Source organism: Chenopodium album, chromosome 11 (genome assembly GCF_948465745.1).
Source record: "Chenopodium album chromosome 11, dcCheAlbu1.1, whole genome shotgun sequence".
NCBI classification, from domain to species: Eukaryota; Viridiplantae; Streptophyta; class Magnoliopsida; order Caryophyllales; family Amaranthaceae; genus Chenopodium; species Chenopodium album.
In genome coordinates, this window is record NC_137844.1 from 8,999,189 (window position 1) to 9,015,122 (window position 15,934).

The following is a 15,934-nucleotide window of genomic DNA, read 5'->3' on the forward strand; positions in this document are numbered from 1 at the left end:
ATCACCTACCTTATACATGACAACCCATCTCACTTCTCTCCTTTGCTCTCTTATACTTTTAGCTAGCATGCAACTTGTGCTAGGTGTTTTCTTAGTAATCACCAAGCTCATTGGAAACATTATTTCTACTTTTTATTATTAATAGGACCACCATTTTTTTTTTAATTATGAGCTCTAATTACTTACTAATGAGGTTGACAAGCTAACACCTAATAAATCAAACTTAAGTAAGTAACTCATCATTATTAATTGATTACTCTCCTCATCTAAGTTACATTACTAATTACTATTTGTACTAGGTTGGGTGAGAATGAAGCTTTGGGTTTAATCTTTAAGGATTAGTTTCGAGTTGGGCCGAGATTAACTACTCTTTGCTTCAAATTTAGTACTAGTAATTACTTGTTACAATTAGCATTTCACATTAGTGTATAGTTTAATTATGTCAATGTTTCAAGGATTAGCAAATGGTAGATTTTTTAACCAAAGTTTGATGGCAATTGTAGGCAAAGTGGTTGCTTCACTTGCTCTACTTGTTTAGTTGCTTGTGGACGGTGGTAGTTACTTTCAGTATTTATTTATGGCGTTATCTATGCTAGTTTCTTTTGTATTTTTTATGTGAAAAAAAAGACCCCTTTAATGGCTTGATAAAGGGGAGTAAGGACTAAGCTTCAAAGTATAAACATTATGATTCGAAAACTTAGCTACTTTATGTGAACATAAGGAAATATGTGCTCATTTTAGTTGGCGGAGTCATTGGAAAAGTGTATCTCATTAGATATTGTTTGGCAACAGTAGTTGTTATAGTAGCTATTAGCTGTTATAGATGATAAAAAACTGATCGATAAAACTAGTTGCTACTAAACACTATTTCACATGTTCGTATGTGGTCTAACTGAAAAAATTATTGTCAAACAAGTGGTTAGATTCGAAACTATCTATGATTCTTAGTAGAAAAATAGGGAAGAAGTTACATAAAGATGCCGGTACAATTAGGCAAATATAGATAATTAGTCGAATGGTTAGGCATAATTATAGGTTAAGTTGAGAAGTTTAGATCTTAGTGGTCAAAAAGGAATTGAAGTTGGAGATCCAACAACTTTGGTTCTTCTCCAAAAAAATGCCGAAAATGTAGAAAAGATTGGTCGTTGATGGGTTTGATAAATGCACTTGAGAAGTCAGTACTTTGTTAAATGGTTAATAGAGAACATGAAGTTTCTGTGAAAAAACCAATACACCTACAATTTGGTACGTGACATCAAATTCGGCTCCATTCTTCTTAGATTACATTCCTAGAATAATATCCTTTCTTTTGAATTTTAAATTATCAAGACAGTAAAAGAGTTTGCTAAGAAGTCACCGCCAATCAACCTATATTCTTAATTGTTTTACGAGTAAGTCTTGTACATAACGAATATATAGTACACGATAGAGCTAATATCTATCTATCCTAAGTCACATACAAATTTCCCTTTTGAAAATTGAATATTAATTCACGTATCACATATAAAACACTTTGATTAGTAACAAGCGTTAACCATTTAAAAACTAGGAAAAATTGACAAGAATAATCCCAACTTTGTCTCATTCGCCCAAAATAATCCCAAATTTGGATTATCATATAACTAATATATAAAGCTAAACTTTTAGCCAGGTAACAAGGCAACGACACTTGGCGTTACAACTTTTCGCCAAGTGTCGCGCCACGTTGGATAAATTTAAATAGACTTCATAAGATAAACATATATATATATATATATACATATATATACATATACATATATATATATATATATATATATATATATATATATATATATATATATATATATATATATATATATATAATTTTAGGATAAAATTGTTAGTTTAGAGTTTTATTTTCGATAAAATACCAATATTTCAGATGTACAAATTGAATTATAATTTTATTCAAAAAAATTATTAAATTATAATTATAAAAAATTATCATAAAAATTTATTTTTTATATCATAATATTTTTTTGAGCGAACGAAGTAGTTTAAAGCGTAAAACATCCATTTATAATATATACTAATCGGGTAAAATAATATACTTCACAATCCAATAGAATTTTATTACTCTGTAGACTTGTCAATTAGGGTCGGGTCATGAATCATCTCGGATTGGGTCACTTTAGGTTATGAGTCAAGAAATGTTCAACCCTTGCCCTAAGTTTTGGGTTCGGGTCAACCCAACGGGCTTTGAACATTTATTTTATTTAATTTATTTTTTGCTAATTTTTTTTTTAATGTATTAAATTAAATCGAACATTTCCACCAACATTATTATTAATCATTACATGCCTACTAGATAGCAAATCGTCACAAGACCACTTCAATTCCTAATTAAGTTTGTATCAATGATATATTTTAAAATTTGACATATAAATTAAAAATTTATTTTAAAATTCAATAAACAACCCGGTCATCGTACGGAGCACAAAACTAGTTGTTTAATAATCCGAACTTTGATATGAATTTGGTTCTAATGGTCCTAGCAAGTCATCAAACTTGTTATAATAGGTTAGTTGACGCGTGTCGGGACATGAGTGGACAAAAAAATAAAAATAAATACATAAATTTTATAAAAAAAAAAGTTAAAAAAAATTTATAAGAAAAATAAAAAATTTAGTAATTAATCAAAGAAAAACCACCCCACCGGCTCAACCACCCTCCCCGCCGCCTACCCTGCCCAGCCGCCCAGATCCCCCGGTACCGATCCCCCTCCCCTGAAGCATCCACCCACGCCACCCAAACCAAAACCCCTTATCTGATTTCAAAGATTGGCTCCACATCTTATCTCTTTATACAATAGCATACCATTAAAGGTTGGACATCAAGGCTCGAATAGTCGATCCTACACACATCTGAGTAAGGGTGCTTTCGGTTTAGGTGGGAATTAAGGTTTCGGGTGTGGGTGGTTTTGGTTTACCTGGTTTTGCAGTGGTTGAGGGAGGTTGTGGTTCCGATTGTGGCGGGTGAGTGAGGAGAGAGAAGGATAAGGTTCTGATCTGGTAGTTATGGCGAGTGAGGATAGAGAAGGATGAGGTTTCGATTCAGGTAGTTATGGTGAGGAAGGTGTGCGGCTGGTGGCTCAGGGAGGAAGGGTGGTGGAGGTGGCTCAGGGCCAAGAAGGTCAGATCCGGGCAGCAACACCTTGTTTTCCTCTTCGTTCTCTTTCCCGGTGGTGGTTTCGAGTTTGTTGGTTGAGGGGTGGGAGCTTTCGGGTCAGATTGTTGTGTTTGGGGTGCGGTGTTTGGGTTACGGTGGTTGTGGTAGGGGTAGATATGGAGCTGGTGGCTCAGGGGAGGTAGGGTGGTGGAGGTGGCTGGGTTGGTGGTGGCTAAGGTGGTTTGCAATTTTATAACATTTTGAAAGTAATTATTTTTAAAATTGTTAGTTTTAAATTAGATAATTAAGTGTTAGTTTATAACAAATAATCATTTTTAAAAAATAAATCTTATTATTGACCAATCATGTGGCGACACATGTAAAATATTTTTTTAAAAAAAAAAAATTACACACTCAACAAGTTACCGGTTATTTGGGACCATTAGAAGCAAATCAATCAATCAATATACCTATATTAAAGGCGAAACCAGAAATGACACTTGTCATAACCTGGTTAAAAATTTTCCCTCCAAGAGGTCTTTTTTTTTTTTTTTTTTTCAATGCTTCTTAGAGAAGATTTAATTTAATACTTACTTTACGATAATATTTCTTTTTTATTTGGCAAGTATATTCATTTTTACACATTCAACAAAGATTTATATATTAATTTATTTTATGACGGGAACAAAGTCATATAATACAATAATGTAATATTATCTATAACTTTGTAATGTAATCCATGGTTATTTTTATTAGTCGTGCATGCATTTCTTCCTCTGTTTTCTTTTAAGATTCAAAAAATTGTAATTACTGAACTTTCATTCTATTTTGCAATTTAATATTATTTTTTATAGTAAAATAATTGTATTAAACTAATGATAAATATTGAAATTACCGTGCATGGCACGGGATCTAACCTAGTTCATATTAAAGTTCAGATTATTAAAAAATAATCGAAAGTTTGGGATTATTTTAGGCGAATGTAACAAAGAAGGGATTATTCTCGTCAATTTTTCCTAAAAACTATTTAAATGATGAAAATATTCTTAAAACACGAGAACCTCTATTATGCACTCGGGTGTACATCGTGCCTATGCACATGCACAAAGTTAGTTAAAGATTTAAGAGTGAGCAAGAATATACATCAAGTGCGTGTAAAATATTCAGTAAAGTGATTTGCCAATTTGTATTCCTTTCTGTAGATTAATTAAAGTTAGCAGTTAGTCTTTAGAAGAAGTGTTAATTGCAAAGTGCTTATCATCTTTGTCTTCATTGATTAAGTTAATAGTGGTAATAATTTGCTCAATGTCTCAAAGTTCCTGCTCACAATTAACAATGCACAGTTTGGTTGGCTGGTTAACAGCAAATTGAAGAGCTTTTAGCGGATTAGAGCACTTATTGAGGTTGACCTCTGCAAGTCTGCAATCCGCTAATTGTTAAGTTTGTGATCTGTTCCAAACTCTAACTTGAAAATGCTGGTTAGTAGCGTTCACAATTAGCTAGTCAAGCCGACAAATACAAGCACTTTAAAGCTAATTGCCATACACGGCCAATGATAGTACACAGTATACTTGAAAGATGCTGTCATAGATGCAAAGAAGGCCAATTGAACTTATATAAACACTTAGAAAAACAAGCAATTCGTAAACTCAATATATCAAACTTCCTGTGGTTGCAAGTTCAGTGTAGCAATTTGCAAGGGAACTCTTTCTCTATATACACACCTGCACAATATAAAGCTTCCAGCTTCGGGAGACCAGATAACAAAATTACTCGAAAAAATTTATCATATACAGAGGCCATTTCAACATTTTGACTGAAGTTAAATGAGCAGCAAGATGACTGAACACGACTGGATAGATTCACCTGGAGAAACACAATCTGAGCGGTTATCTTTGCCTCAGATGTTCACAGCTTAAATTTGTTTGACAACCTTGAACAGAAAAAAATTTAGTCAGGAAAAGATGAGACACTAGAGGCATGACTAAAAGCTCAAGAACCAAAAGCCTAATCGCACATTTCAAGTGTATATTCATTTTAATCTATAGTAAGTATAGATTCAAGCCTAATAGTTGACAACATGGGGCGAGATGTCAATAGTGCATATACTAGTCTAACTAAATTTTACCCATTAAAGGAATTTCAGGGCTTTTTCCTCGTTAGCTAACTAACTAAATAGGCAGTATCACACCAAAAGCACAGAATCCCTCTACCTTCCATGGAATAACTTTATGTATAAAATTTTGAATTTTGCAGCTAGCACACTAACTCGTGCTTCTATAAGTTAGGATCATCATAAAGCAACTCTTAGTAACAGAAGTCAACTGCAAGACAGTCTATTAAAATAAAATAATATTATTGTTATCGTGCTACAGATAAGAGATAATTCAAGCCATTCTTACGATCAGAAAGAAAAGTGCAGCTAGTAATTCAACTTATGCGTAAACAATAAAGCTTACCAAGATTTCATCAAAATTGGTATAGGATACACAGAATCACGAATCAACACCCTGATCTAGACCCTTTGAATTTATCATCACATTCGAATCTATTTGTTTGTCAAACTTCTTTCTCCGTCGTTGCTCAAATTCTTGGTAACCTTCCATCTAATTAATGTGCACCATCAATAAATACAAGGGAAAATAAAAAATTAAAAAAAAAATTGGAAAAATTGACATAGCTTGGATGTAGAATCCACTAGACTATGTTACAGAAAAGACAAATTTGCAGTTTGAACTTTGAAGAATAGTAAGTGACATGCCTGTTGGAACTGATCCATGGAAATGGGATTATTATGCAAGGAAATACTTTGCAGGATTTTGCAGTCTCTGAGTATAGTTGCAGGCATCTAAGGAAAACAGATGAAAAGCTTCACGATTAAAATCTGATAACGGTTTCAAAGAGGACAAATCACTAACCCACATATAATTCTGACTGAAATTATCAAGAAAATGATTCTCGTATACACAAACTTAATGGATAACTATAAGAGCTAAAAGTAGAACCATTAATCATCAAAGAAACATCAATAACACGATTGACGTGTGAATAATTTGTCATATATTCTTATAATACTTTTAGTAAATATATAAACTGTTTATAATTAGCAATAAAGGCAGCGTATGTCAAAACTAAAATTAGTATTGTATTTAACCACAACCTAAAAGAGTCCACAGCTCCACACTGGTTAATGCATACCCAGAAGAAAACAATTGTCCAACCGCTGATCACTTAGTACCTAAGCTAACTTTAACAAATTAGCCACCATCAAAACGGTTAACTTTGAGGTAGTCATTTCAAATAGGACGACAAGGTACTCAATAGGCATAGCAGGTGACCCTTCTCACACTCTTAACTAGGAGACATTTCCCAGAAGCCAAATTATTGTAGCTCAGACGGCATGAAATGTGTTGATTTGCTCACAATAGGAGGGAGCAAAAAGTATGGGTATCTAGTACCATAGCCAAGATCAATCTGGATTTGGTTGGTTTCAAACAGGTCAGAAGTTTAAGCAATGCAAATTACCCAACACAGGTTCAGAAATGAAACAATAGTTTCTCAAGGCTTTGATAGATAGCTAATGTACAAATACAACAAACAAATTTACAGCATAAAGAACAAAGTTACCTAATAACATAAGTGTAACAGAAGTACAAAACTCCAAAGGACAGTGTTCAGCCAAAGAGCAATAAGGGATACTAGCCTAATAAGCAACAGAAACATTTACCTCTTTCACATTGTTGTTGTTCAGAGAAAGTGATTTCAGGTGAACGAGATTACATATTGAAGGAGGAAGATCGTCAATAGAATTATCTACAAGTAAAAGCACGAATCTTTAACTTACAATTGTATACACTATAGGCTAAAATAAAAAAGAGGCCAAAGGAAGAAGAAAAGAACAAGGCTTTGACAGCAGTAAGAGTCAATGGCATTAATTATCATATGTTGTCCATCAATGTTGAAATAACACGTAGGAAACACAATAAACAAACTCATCAAATAATCCATACTTATAGCACCACAGAAAGAATAAAAGTCAGATAACCATAAGACATAATATTGAACTACAATCACTATGTATATAGCTAAAATAGGACAATAAATTCAACTACAAGTTCTTAAAAAAGATCATTGTTATTTACAGCGTAGACAACCCTCTTTACTATATCTGTCTCAAACTAAAAGTTGTAAGCGACCTCCAAGAAGAGACTTCAAGAACTGCAGTGCATCCATGAAGAGCAAGAACAGCTTACCAAAAAAAAACTTAAATGCTTTATACTCATCTTGTTCTAGTAAACATGAAAAGAATACTCTGAAACAAGAAACCAATAAACTCCGCTACATTCTAGCATATTATGAAAACAAAGAATTATACGAAATATAATACGAGTAGCACATCTAACAATACTGTGTATGAGGAAAAGTTAGACCAGTAAAGTATAACAATAAACATCAAATTTAGAACTTAACACTTCACTGCATCAAAAGATTCTATAGACATTGAAGGTCTGTACTTCATCATAAATTGTGCATTTAAAGTAAAAAAAAAGGAGAAAATGGTTACCATTTGCTTGAAGCTCCTCGAGTGAAAAGCAACTCCCAATTGATTCAGGAAGATATTTTAATTGGTTGTTTGATGCATTTAAGAGCTTCAACTGCATCACAAAATCACAAGTCATACAAAAGATAAGATATAATAAAATAAAACGGTGAAAAGATCAAACAATTAGCTGAGTACCTTTTATTTTATTTTATTTTTGGGTAGCAAACCAAACAGTTTAAATTTCTCTATTTTTGCTTGACTTTTAATATTTTGCAAGTTGGATTATTACAAGACTTGAACTTAGGTCAAATACTTCATTCATCAGACTAAGTTAATTAATTGTAGCTTTTTACTTTTGCTTGTATCGAGGAGTGCATTTAATAAGGACAAGTTAACAAGTACCACGTATGTTACTACACCGAGAATTAAGAATGTTGATTGGATAACTAAAATTTAAAAATATACATAGGACAGTGTTTTGGGACAGTTCAGAATATATAGGTGAGGAGATAGGGGGATGGAAAGAGTATGAAAAACCACAGGAGATTAGTTACTTACATTCCTAAGACTCCCTAAAGTCTCCGGTAAGTATGTCAACACATTCCGAGATACTGACAACTGCTCAAGCCGTACCAGTTGACCCACTAACAAGACAGACTTTGTCAGAGACAATCACCATGATTTCACAAGAAATGAGAAGATAACACTTCGAATGTTAGAGAGAGGTAGATTACATTCATCAGGTAAGCCAGAAAGTCGATTCCCGTCAAGTGTCATTACTTTTAGTGACTGAAGTTTCCCCAGGTTCATTGGAAGACATTCAATAAGATTTTCTGCCAAAATCTGAGAAGAGAGTCATATATTAATTGAAATAAATGTATACTATTTTTATAAAATCAGCATTACAATATATACAAAGCACTGTCCCTCAGTCAGAGGATCAAGCATTCACATAGGTAATCAAAGAATAAGGTTGTGATGTGATATTTTGAGCAGCCCTCGGAAAGCAAAGCAAGTATAAAGCATAACTCAGGTTTACAAAGAAAAATACTTTTCTCTTACCAGGCGCTGCATGTTGATCAATTTGTTGATTTCTACTGGGACATCAACTGTAAAAAGCATACAAGAAAGGAGAAGGTTCAACTGTTAGAAATAGAGTTCAATAGCACAAGGCATGAAAATAAGGTAACATAGAAGACCCTACCTAGTTAAAGCAGTTCAAAAACAAATAATAACATCCATGCGATAACAAACATGATGCACATCGTCTGGAAACTCCAAAAAAACAATTTAGACAAAACCACTTCAACTAGACAGCAGCCTTATGACTTCTCTAACAGTCAATTTTTATGCTATCTGGCAAGCAAATGTCTCATACTCCCTTCACCACAAGTAGCAAGACACATCTCCCCTTTTGGGATGTCCCAAGTGACTTTCCCATTTCCTTTATTGTAAGCTCTTCCTATCAACTTTTTACTCTACAGTTGGGTTCCATGCTCAACAACCCACTAATTTCTCACTAACTTTTCTCACTCATTGAATAGTATGCAGATAGGCAATGTGACAACTCTGACAAGTAAACAACATATTAAAACCTTGGAAGAGAATATTATCACACAAACTCTAGAGTGTTATATTGTTTCCATCAAAATGTACAACTCAATAATCTTAATTCTTTAGTGAACTTAAAAGCACTCTCTAATGCAACTACTATTACTGAAAACATACAAAAATTCCCAATTATATAGTGTACCTATTTTGTTGTGTGTTAAGTCCACTGTGCGTACAGCTCTGTCAAGGGTAAGAACTTCATCAGGAAATGTCTGTTCATGGAAATAATGCTCATTAGATATTGAATATAAGCAAAGCCTATATAGATAAGTAAAGAGCTGCACTCTGAGAATCTAAATAAGAATTCAAAACCATATTTCAAAGTAACATAAATGCAGAAAATGCAAAAGAATACAAGTGTAAGTATATTTCAAAATAAAACAACACTTGAGCCCATGATCATGCCCACACACATAATAAATTGCCTATATTCAACTGATAACAAGGCAAAGAGAAGCGATTAAATATAAAATATAAAGTGTAGGGAGAAATGCATGGCCGAGAAGGGTCAAATATTCCCAATAGCCAATAGAGTACAAGAGAATAAAGCCTCTTGCAAAACCCTACCCTATAAACCCTAAATCATTCAAAGTGGCCTTATATATCAGCAACAATAATAAATTTCCCAAGTCATAATTATACATGTCAGTAATACAAGCAGAAAAACATTTATATAATCAAAACAAATTAATTTACTTCAGGTCAAGCACAAATATTAAAAAGGCACATAATACCCCGAACAGAAAGCACTAAACCTAAGACTTCAGCACTTAACACGTTCAGCAGCGGCCAGATATAGGCATAAGGCTTACAACAAATTCTCAGCACATAATACTCTATGTGTAGTTACACAATCTGATAACCTACAAAAGAACATGATTCAGTTATCTGTTGCTGCACCCAGGGAGAAAAGACGCACAACTTATTTATCCAAACGCAAGTAACCTTCTCCAGCTGATTCAACATTTAACACTCCATTTGACACTATAATACAATGATTGGACTTAAATATTACTTGGACAACATACAATATACAACCTTTCAGAACCTCTAATATACATGCCGAAAAAGATTCTCTTTTTTGGTTGACTATTCTTCATCTGCTTAGCAATCAGTAGTAGTTGCAATTACAAATCAAGTTAAACAAAATGAAACTTGCTGCAAAATTGTTAGACTACTCACCAAATTCTCACAGCAATTATTTAGAAAGAAATAGAAGTATCAAATTTGAAAGGCGTAATATAGCTAATTGATGTGAACAACTGACAAAAGTAAGTACTCAATAAGGAGACATCCCATTGTTTCCAACTTGCTCCTCATTCAGAGTGCTTATGCTACCTCCCATTCTCAACATACTACCTTAGCCAAAAATCAATAGTCACATTACCCACATAAAACTATTTTAAGAGGTCCGAAAAAAGTAGTTAAATTTCCTTAAATAGTAATAATTATAGTAGTATTTAATATCCCAATGAACCCTAAATTCAATTAAAAGATGGGAGAAAATTAAAATAACACAACTACTACTCTGTATAAGGGGTATATACTTAAAATCATGCCATACTTTTAACTGCGTGACATCATTTTTTAAATGATTGGAGCATAATTGTGTGCTAGAATCTATGTAGCTAATTCTATCTCCTCTAGTAAACAATAAACATAGAGTCCAAGTTCTGTATGAAACTATGGAAGTTCCACAATAGTCGAACACCATAGCATCATAGGCCTCGTTGACCATAATCAACATTTCCTCAGTAACAACAACTTGAAGTTGATCATAATGTATTAGTTTCAAAATTGAACTGAACCATCATTTCTTAGTCCGAGGGGAACAACCTGATTATGGGATTAAGGCGTTCAAGCAGAAGAAGAAGGGGAACAACCCACTCAAGTTAAGAGAGTCTAATCACCTAATATATGCAACATTTCTATATTCCGCACCACAAATTCAACACGAAAAATAAAAAAGTCCTCAGAATTCATAAATTTAAGCTTCTTATGTCTCTGACTGATTTTATTAACCAAAACAAACAAACAAGGAGAAACAACATGAATCATACCTCCCAAAAGGAGAGCAATCAATATATCATAAATACAAATGAACCAACATAAAACAATAACAATAATCATAATCCATTTAATCGTAACATATACATAATCAAAGCAAATATTCCCAGAAAAGCATGCATCCCATATCAAAAAATTGGAAATTTCTTCAATCAATACAAAAATTAGACCTTTAGTTTGGAGTCTCGAAGAGCAACAATGCCAGTGGAACGCCATCGAGCAACTCTATTAGCTTTAGAATCCGCTGTTTTACTGGAAACACACCCCATTTTCTCTCTCTTCTTTTCCTCTTTTCTATCGCATTAATCAATCAAATGAGTAAACTTGCAGCATAAATTTAAAATACCCAGATGATAAAATCAATAGAAAAATTCAGATGATGATTAATTTGCAGCAAATTTGAATGAATTGAACGTTGAATTTCTGAAAAATGGTGGGTTTTTTGGAGATGAAGAACAAAGGTTTTTTATTTTATTTTTTTGGGATGATTTAATAATGCGAAATACCGCGTCTTTTGGGAGTGTATAGTCTCTCTCCTAAAGTTGGATTGTACTGTACAACATCACTTGTTGATTAATACGTTAGTTGACTGACTATTCCTATGTAATTCGACAATTTGTCACTTTGTATATTTGAAGTTTAATTAATGTCATGCTTTGATTTCTTGTACGAGTTAAAGAGTTAATTCTCCATAGGAAAAAGAAAAAATCGTACGTGCAAGTTGCGAGTTCGTGTATGTATCGAGCAATGGCAAGTCGACAAGTCGTACATGGTTATTGTTTAAAATTCAGCTTTTAAAATGAAACTCACGTAATAGTGATGTAAAGTGATTTGATTTTGAATTTCAGATAAAACTCCTACAACTCTAACAAATTAATAGACATATATTCATTATACACATTAGATGAGCATTTAAAGCACATGTTAATCTTTATGATTGACATTTGTCAATCTAATGACAATATTGTAAATAAGTGCATTTTTTATTATACTAAAGATAAGATTTATTATGGCATCTTTTGTTATATGGGCCCTCCACTTTCAATCATCAACGAGTTCATTTACATGAATGTTTTTAACATAGTTCTAATGAACCTTTCGCTACTAGTAAGGTAATAATATCAAAAGAGAGGCTGGAATTGACCTTAGAGGCTAATGTACCTTTCACACCATCAAGTAACGAGTCTACCTATGAACAGTAAAATAAATAAATAAATAAATAAAATATGCTTATTTGCAATATAATTTCGCCACTAGATTGACAAAATTTATTAATCATAAAGATTAATTGGGTTCGCCACTAGATTGACAAAATTTATCAATCATAAAGATTAATTGGGTTCGCCTCTTAATAGGATCCTCTAAAAAAATGCATTGATAACTTCTGAAAATATTTGGTTGACTTTTAAGGTTGACATTATCTTATCCTAAAAAGTTCATAACATTTGTGAGTTTTATTTTGTTCACAATGTGCACTTCTTTGGAGGGCAAGGAAATGAATGACTTTTATTTTGTTCATAACATTTGAATGTCTATTGTGAACTTGTTATTTCTCAAATTTTGATAACTTGATGATCACATTATATCAATTCAAAAGGGGAAAAAAAGGACACTTAACTTATAATATAGCTCAAATAAGAAAAATGTAATCATTCAAATGCTTGACATGCATAGAGAATAGTATATGATCTCTATGGTTTATGCAAAAAAGTTTGTAAATTAGATTTCAATGATAATCCAAACGCCAAAATGACAAATAATAATAACAACTTGATAACAAATAAATGAATAACAATGTCTGATCTTCCTTCACTTAATTGGAGGAGCTAGCCAAGCTAGGCTAGCTTAGCCAGCCCTCCAATGATGCAACCAAAATTAGCAAAGGCGCTATGCCAAAGCAGGCATATCCTTAAGCCATGGATCCAAAGGCTTACCAATTGAGTAGACGATGAATCCGATCTCCCTCAACTTATCAACATCAACAACATTCCTACCATCAAACACAAATGCAGGCTTCCTCATACCATCAAAAATCTTCTTGTAGTCCAAATTCTTAAACTCTTCCCACTCAGTTAAAATACAAACAGCATGAGCATCTTTAGTAGCCTCATAAGCATCCCAACACACGGACACTTCCTTTGTCGCGGTAGGGCTCATAGGCTGAAGATGAGCCGGATGATCCCAATCAAACTTCCTCATAGCCAAGTCCCTCATAACTTGCTCCTCAGTCACTTGAGGATCGAAAATGCTCAACAACGCCTTATCACCAACTAACCCTTTGCACACGTCGATAGCAGGGGTTTCCCTTGTATCCCCTGTATCCTTCTTGAAGGCAAACCCAAGTACTGCTACCTTTTTGCCAGATACAGTGTTAAACATAGATGAAACAACACGGTTCACAAACCGGCTCTTTTGGTAATCATTAATCTTAATCACTTGCTTCCAATAATTAGCGACTTCATGTAAGCCGTTACACTCACAGATGTACACTAAGTTAAGTATGTCCTTTTGGAAACATGACCCTCCAAAACCAACACTAGCATTCAAAAATTTTGGTCCAATTCTTGTGTCCTTACCAACAGCATGGGCGACTTGTGACACATTAGCACCCGTGGCCTCACATAGGGCGGACATAGCATTTACAGATGAAATTCTTTGGGCTAAAAATGCATTAGCCGCGAGCTTAGACAGCTCGGCTGACCATAGGTTAGTGGTTAGGATCCGGTCCTCAGGCACCCATTGCGCGTACACGTTTTTGAGTTCTTGTACAGCCTTTTGGCCTCCAGGGGTTTCTCTGCCTCCTATGAGAACTCTGTCTGGGTTAAACAAGTCTTGGATTGCAGTTCCTTCAGCTAAAAATTCTGGGTTTGATAGAATCTGGAATTTTATTCCTGTTATCATAATAAATCCATTGTCAATACTCAATATGTGGTTCCGTTTACATGTGTCCATGATCTAATTTGCGTAAATTAACATAAGGAGTATCAAATAGCAAAACAAAGTTTAAATTATTATAGTACAAAATTTAACTTCTCTTTATTTTCGGACTACATTATATATATATATATATATATATATATATATATATATATATATATATATATATATATATATATATATATATATATATATATATATATATATATATATATATATATATATTAATTCAATCACTAACCTTAAAATACATGTAATTCAATCTCGAATATTAAGTATCATCTCCTAAAATTTTACCAACTAACTAAAAAAAAAAAGACATCTACGACCTTTATTCTTTCGTGATGTATAATTTATTTAATACGATGGATATATTAACCTCAAATGTCCTATTTTATTAAATGTCGTTCATGCCATGGGACCATAGGTACGGTTATGTTTGCAGAAAGACATAGGACAATAATGCTAGTACAGTAGTAACCCAATATATACCATAGAAACTACCTAATTCAATTGTTGAAATCAGTTGATTTAATTCTTTTTACTAAACTAGAATGTAACCATATTAAAAACCGACTATTGTAAATTTGTCCGGAATAGACCTGACTTTTACTTATCAAAGCTATTTATATGGATTTACTAGTGTTTCTGTCATATACTTCGTATAATAAATACTATTCCGTATCTAATACCGATTAAAATTGAATTTTAACGATCGAAACAAAGTAAAACTAACACTGCTTGACAATTCTAATATTTTCTTGTGTAAGCATAGACAATTAGACAAATACAACATGTTAATTAATTTACAAGAAAAAAACGTACCTTTACTATTATGAGTTAGGATCTTTTCAATAGCCTCAGCAGTCTTCACCGGAACAGTAGACTTCTCCACCACAATCTTATCAGACACCGCGACATCAGCAATCATCCTAGCCGCGCTCTCCCAATAGGTCAAGTCGGCAGCCTTACCAGCCCCGAGCCCTCGGGTTTTTGTAGGAGTGTTAACAGAAACAAACACAATATCAGCCTCCCTTACATGCTTCTCAACATCAGTGCTAAAAAACAGATTCTTTCCCCTGCATTGCTTGACCACTTCATCAAGGCCAGGCTCATAGATAGGCAATTGATCACTATTCCAAGCATTAATCCTCGAAACCGCGATATCCACCACAACCACCTTAACTGAAGGGCATTTTAGGGCTATCACTGCCATTGTTGGCCCCCCTACATACCCTGCTCCAATGCAACATATATTCACCATTCCTTGATCCTGTATCAACACATGAAAAAACGCATTAGTAATCAAATATAACAACACTATCTTTCATTTAGAATTAATAGTCAAGCTAACAGTTTAATCTGAACTAGTAATGTGACAACATAATACAATCTAACAGAATATATCTGGTATGATGAATGAAAATATAAAATGCGACAAAATTTGATCAAAGTATGTACCTAAGATTTTTCGAGTTTTCCTTGCTTGAATTGTGAGAGAAAAAGAGAGAGAGAGAAGAATTGGTGTAAACAAAAGAGCAAGAAAAGCAGCTTAAATACTAAAATCACACATTGAATATTTTTACCATCCAAGAAACAAGATCTACCCAATGATAAAATAAGAAGTGTAAGATATTAAAAAGAAAA

At 33.3% G+C, this 15,934-nt stretch overlaps 2 protein-coding genes across 2 annotated transcripts; both read right to left on the reverse strand.

Annotated features, from left to right (window-relative positions):
* Window positions 1-4,758: 4,758 nt before the first annotated feature.
* LOC145568489 (plant intracellular Ras-group-related LRR protein 7-like) lies at window positions 4,759-11,849 on the reverse strand. The gene is made up of 10 exons (XM_081627913.1): window positions 11,521-11,849; window positions 9,426-9,495; window positions 8,735-8,781; window positions 8,407-8,515; window positions 8,231-8,316; window positions 7,694-7,784; window positions 6,857-6,942; window positions 5,891-5,977; window positions 5,589-5,735; window positions 4,759-5,062 (listed from the first exon to the last, which is right to left on the reverse strand). Exons 1-9 carry the CDS (start codon window positions 11,617-11,619, stop codon window positions 5,625-5,627), a joined length of 786 nt encoding a protein of 261 aa, XP_081484039.1. The 5' UTR covers window positions 11,620-11,849; the 3' UTR covers window positions 4,759-5,062; window positions 5,589-5,624.
* A 1,143-nt stretch (window positions 11,850-12,992) lies between these two features.
* LOC145568490 (UDP-glucose 6-dehydrogenase 3-like) lies at window positions 12,993-15,934 on the reverse strand. The gene is made up of 3 exons (XM_081627914.1): window positions 15,749-15,934; window positions 15,113-15,560; window positions 12,993-14,241 (listed from the first exon to the last, which is right to left on the reverse strand). The coding sequence occupies exons 2-3, from the start codon at window positions 15,549-15,551 to the stop codon at window positions 13,238-13,240; spliced, it is 1,443 nt and encodes a 480-aa protein (XP_081484040.1). The 5' UTR covers window positions 15,552-15,560; window positions 15,749-15,934; the 3' UTR covers window positions 12,993-13,237.

What these genes read in the sequence shown, in the direction of transcription:
- LOC145568489 (XM_081627913.1), bottom strand. Translation starts at nt 11,619, where the DNA reads ATGGGGTGTGTTTCCAGTAAAACAGCGGATTCTAAAGCTAATAGAGTT. An exon ending in CTTAACACACAACAAAATAG is followed by an intron (nt 8,782 to 9,425) that starts GTACACTATATA and finishes TGCTTTTTACAG; the next exon opens with TTGATGTCCCAGTAGAAATC. An exon ending in TTCTGGCTTACCTGATGAAT is followed by an intron (nt 8,317 to 8,406) that starts GTAATCTACCTC and finishes CTGTCTTGTTAG; the next exon opens with TGGGTCAACTGGTACGGCTT.
- LOC145568490 (XM_081627914.1), bottom strand. Translation starts at nt 15,551, where the DNA reads ATGGTGAATATATGTTGCATTGGAGCAGGGTATGTAGGGGGGCCAACA. An exon ending in CCTAACTCATAATAGTAAAG is followed by an intron (nt 14,242 to 15,112) that starts GTACGTTTTTTT and finishes TTATGATAACAG; the next exon opens with GAATAAAATTCCAGATTCTA.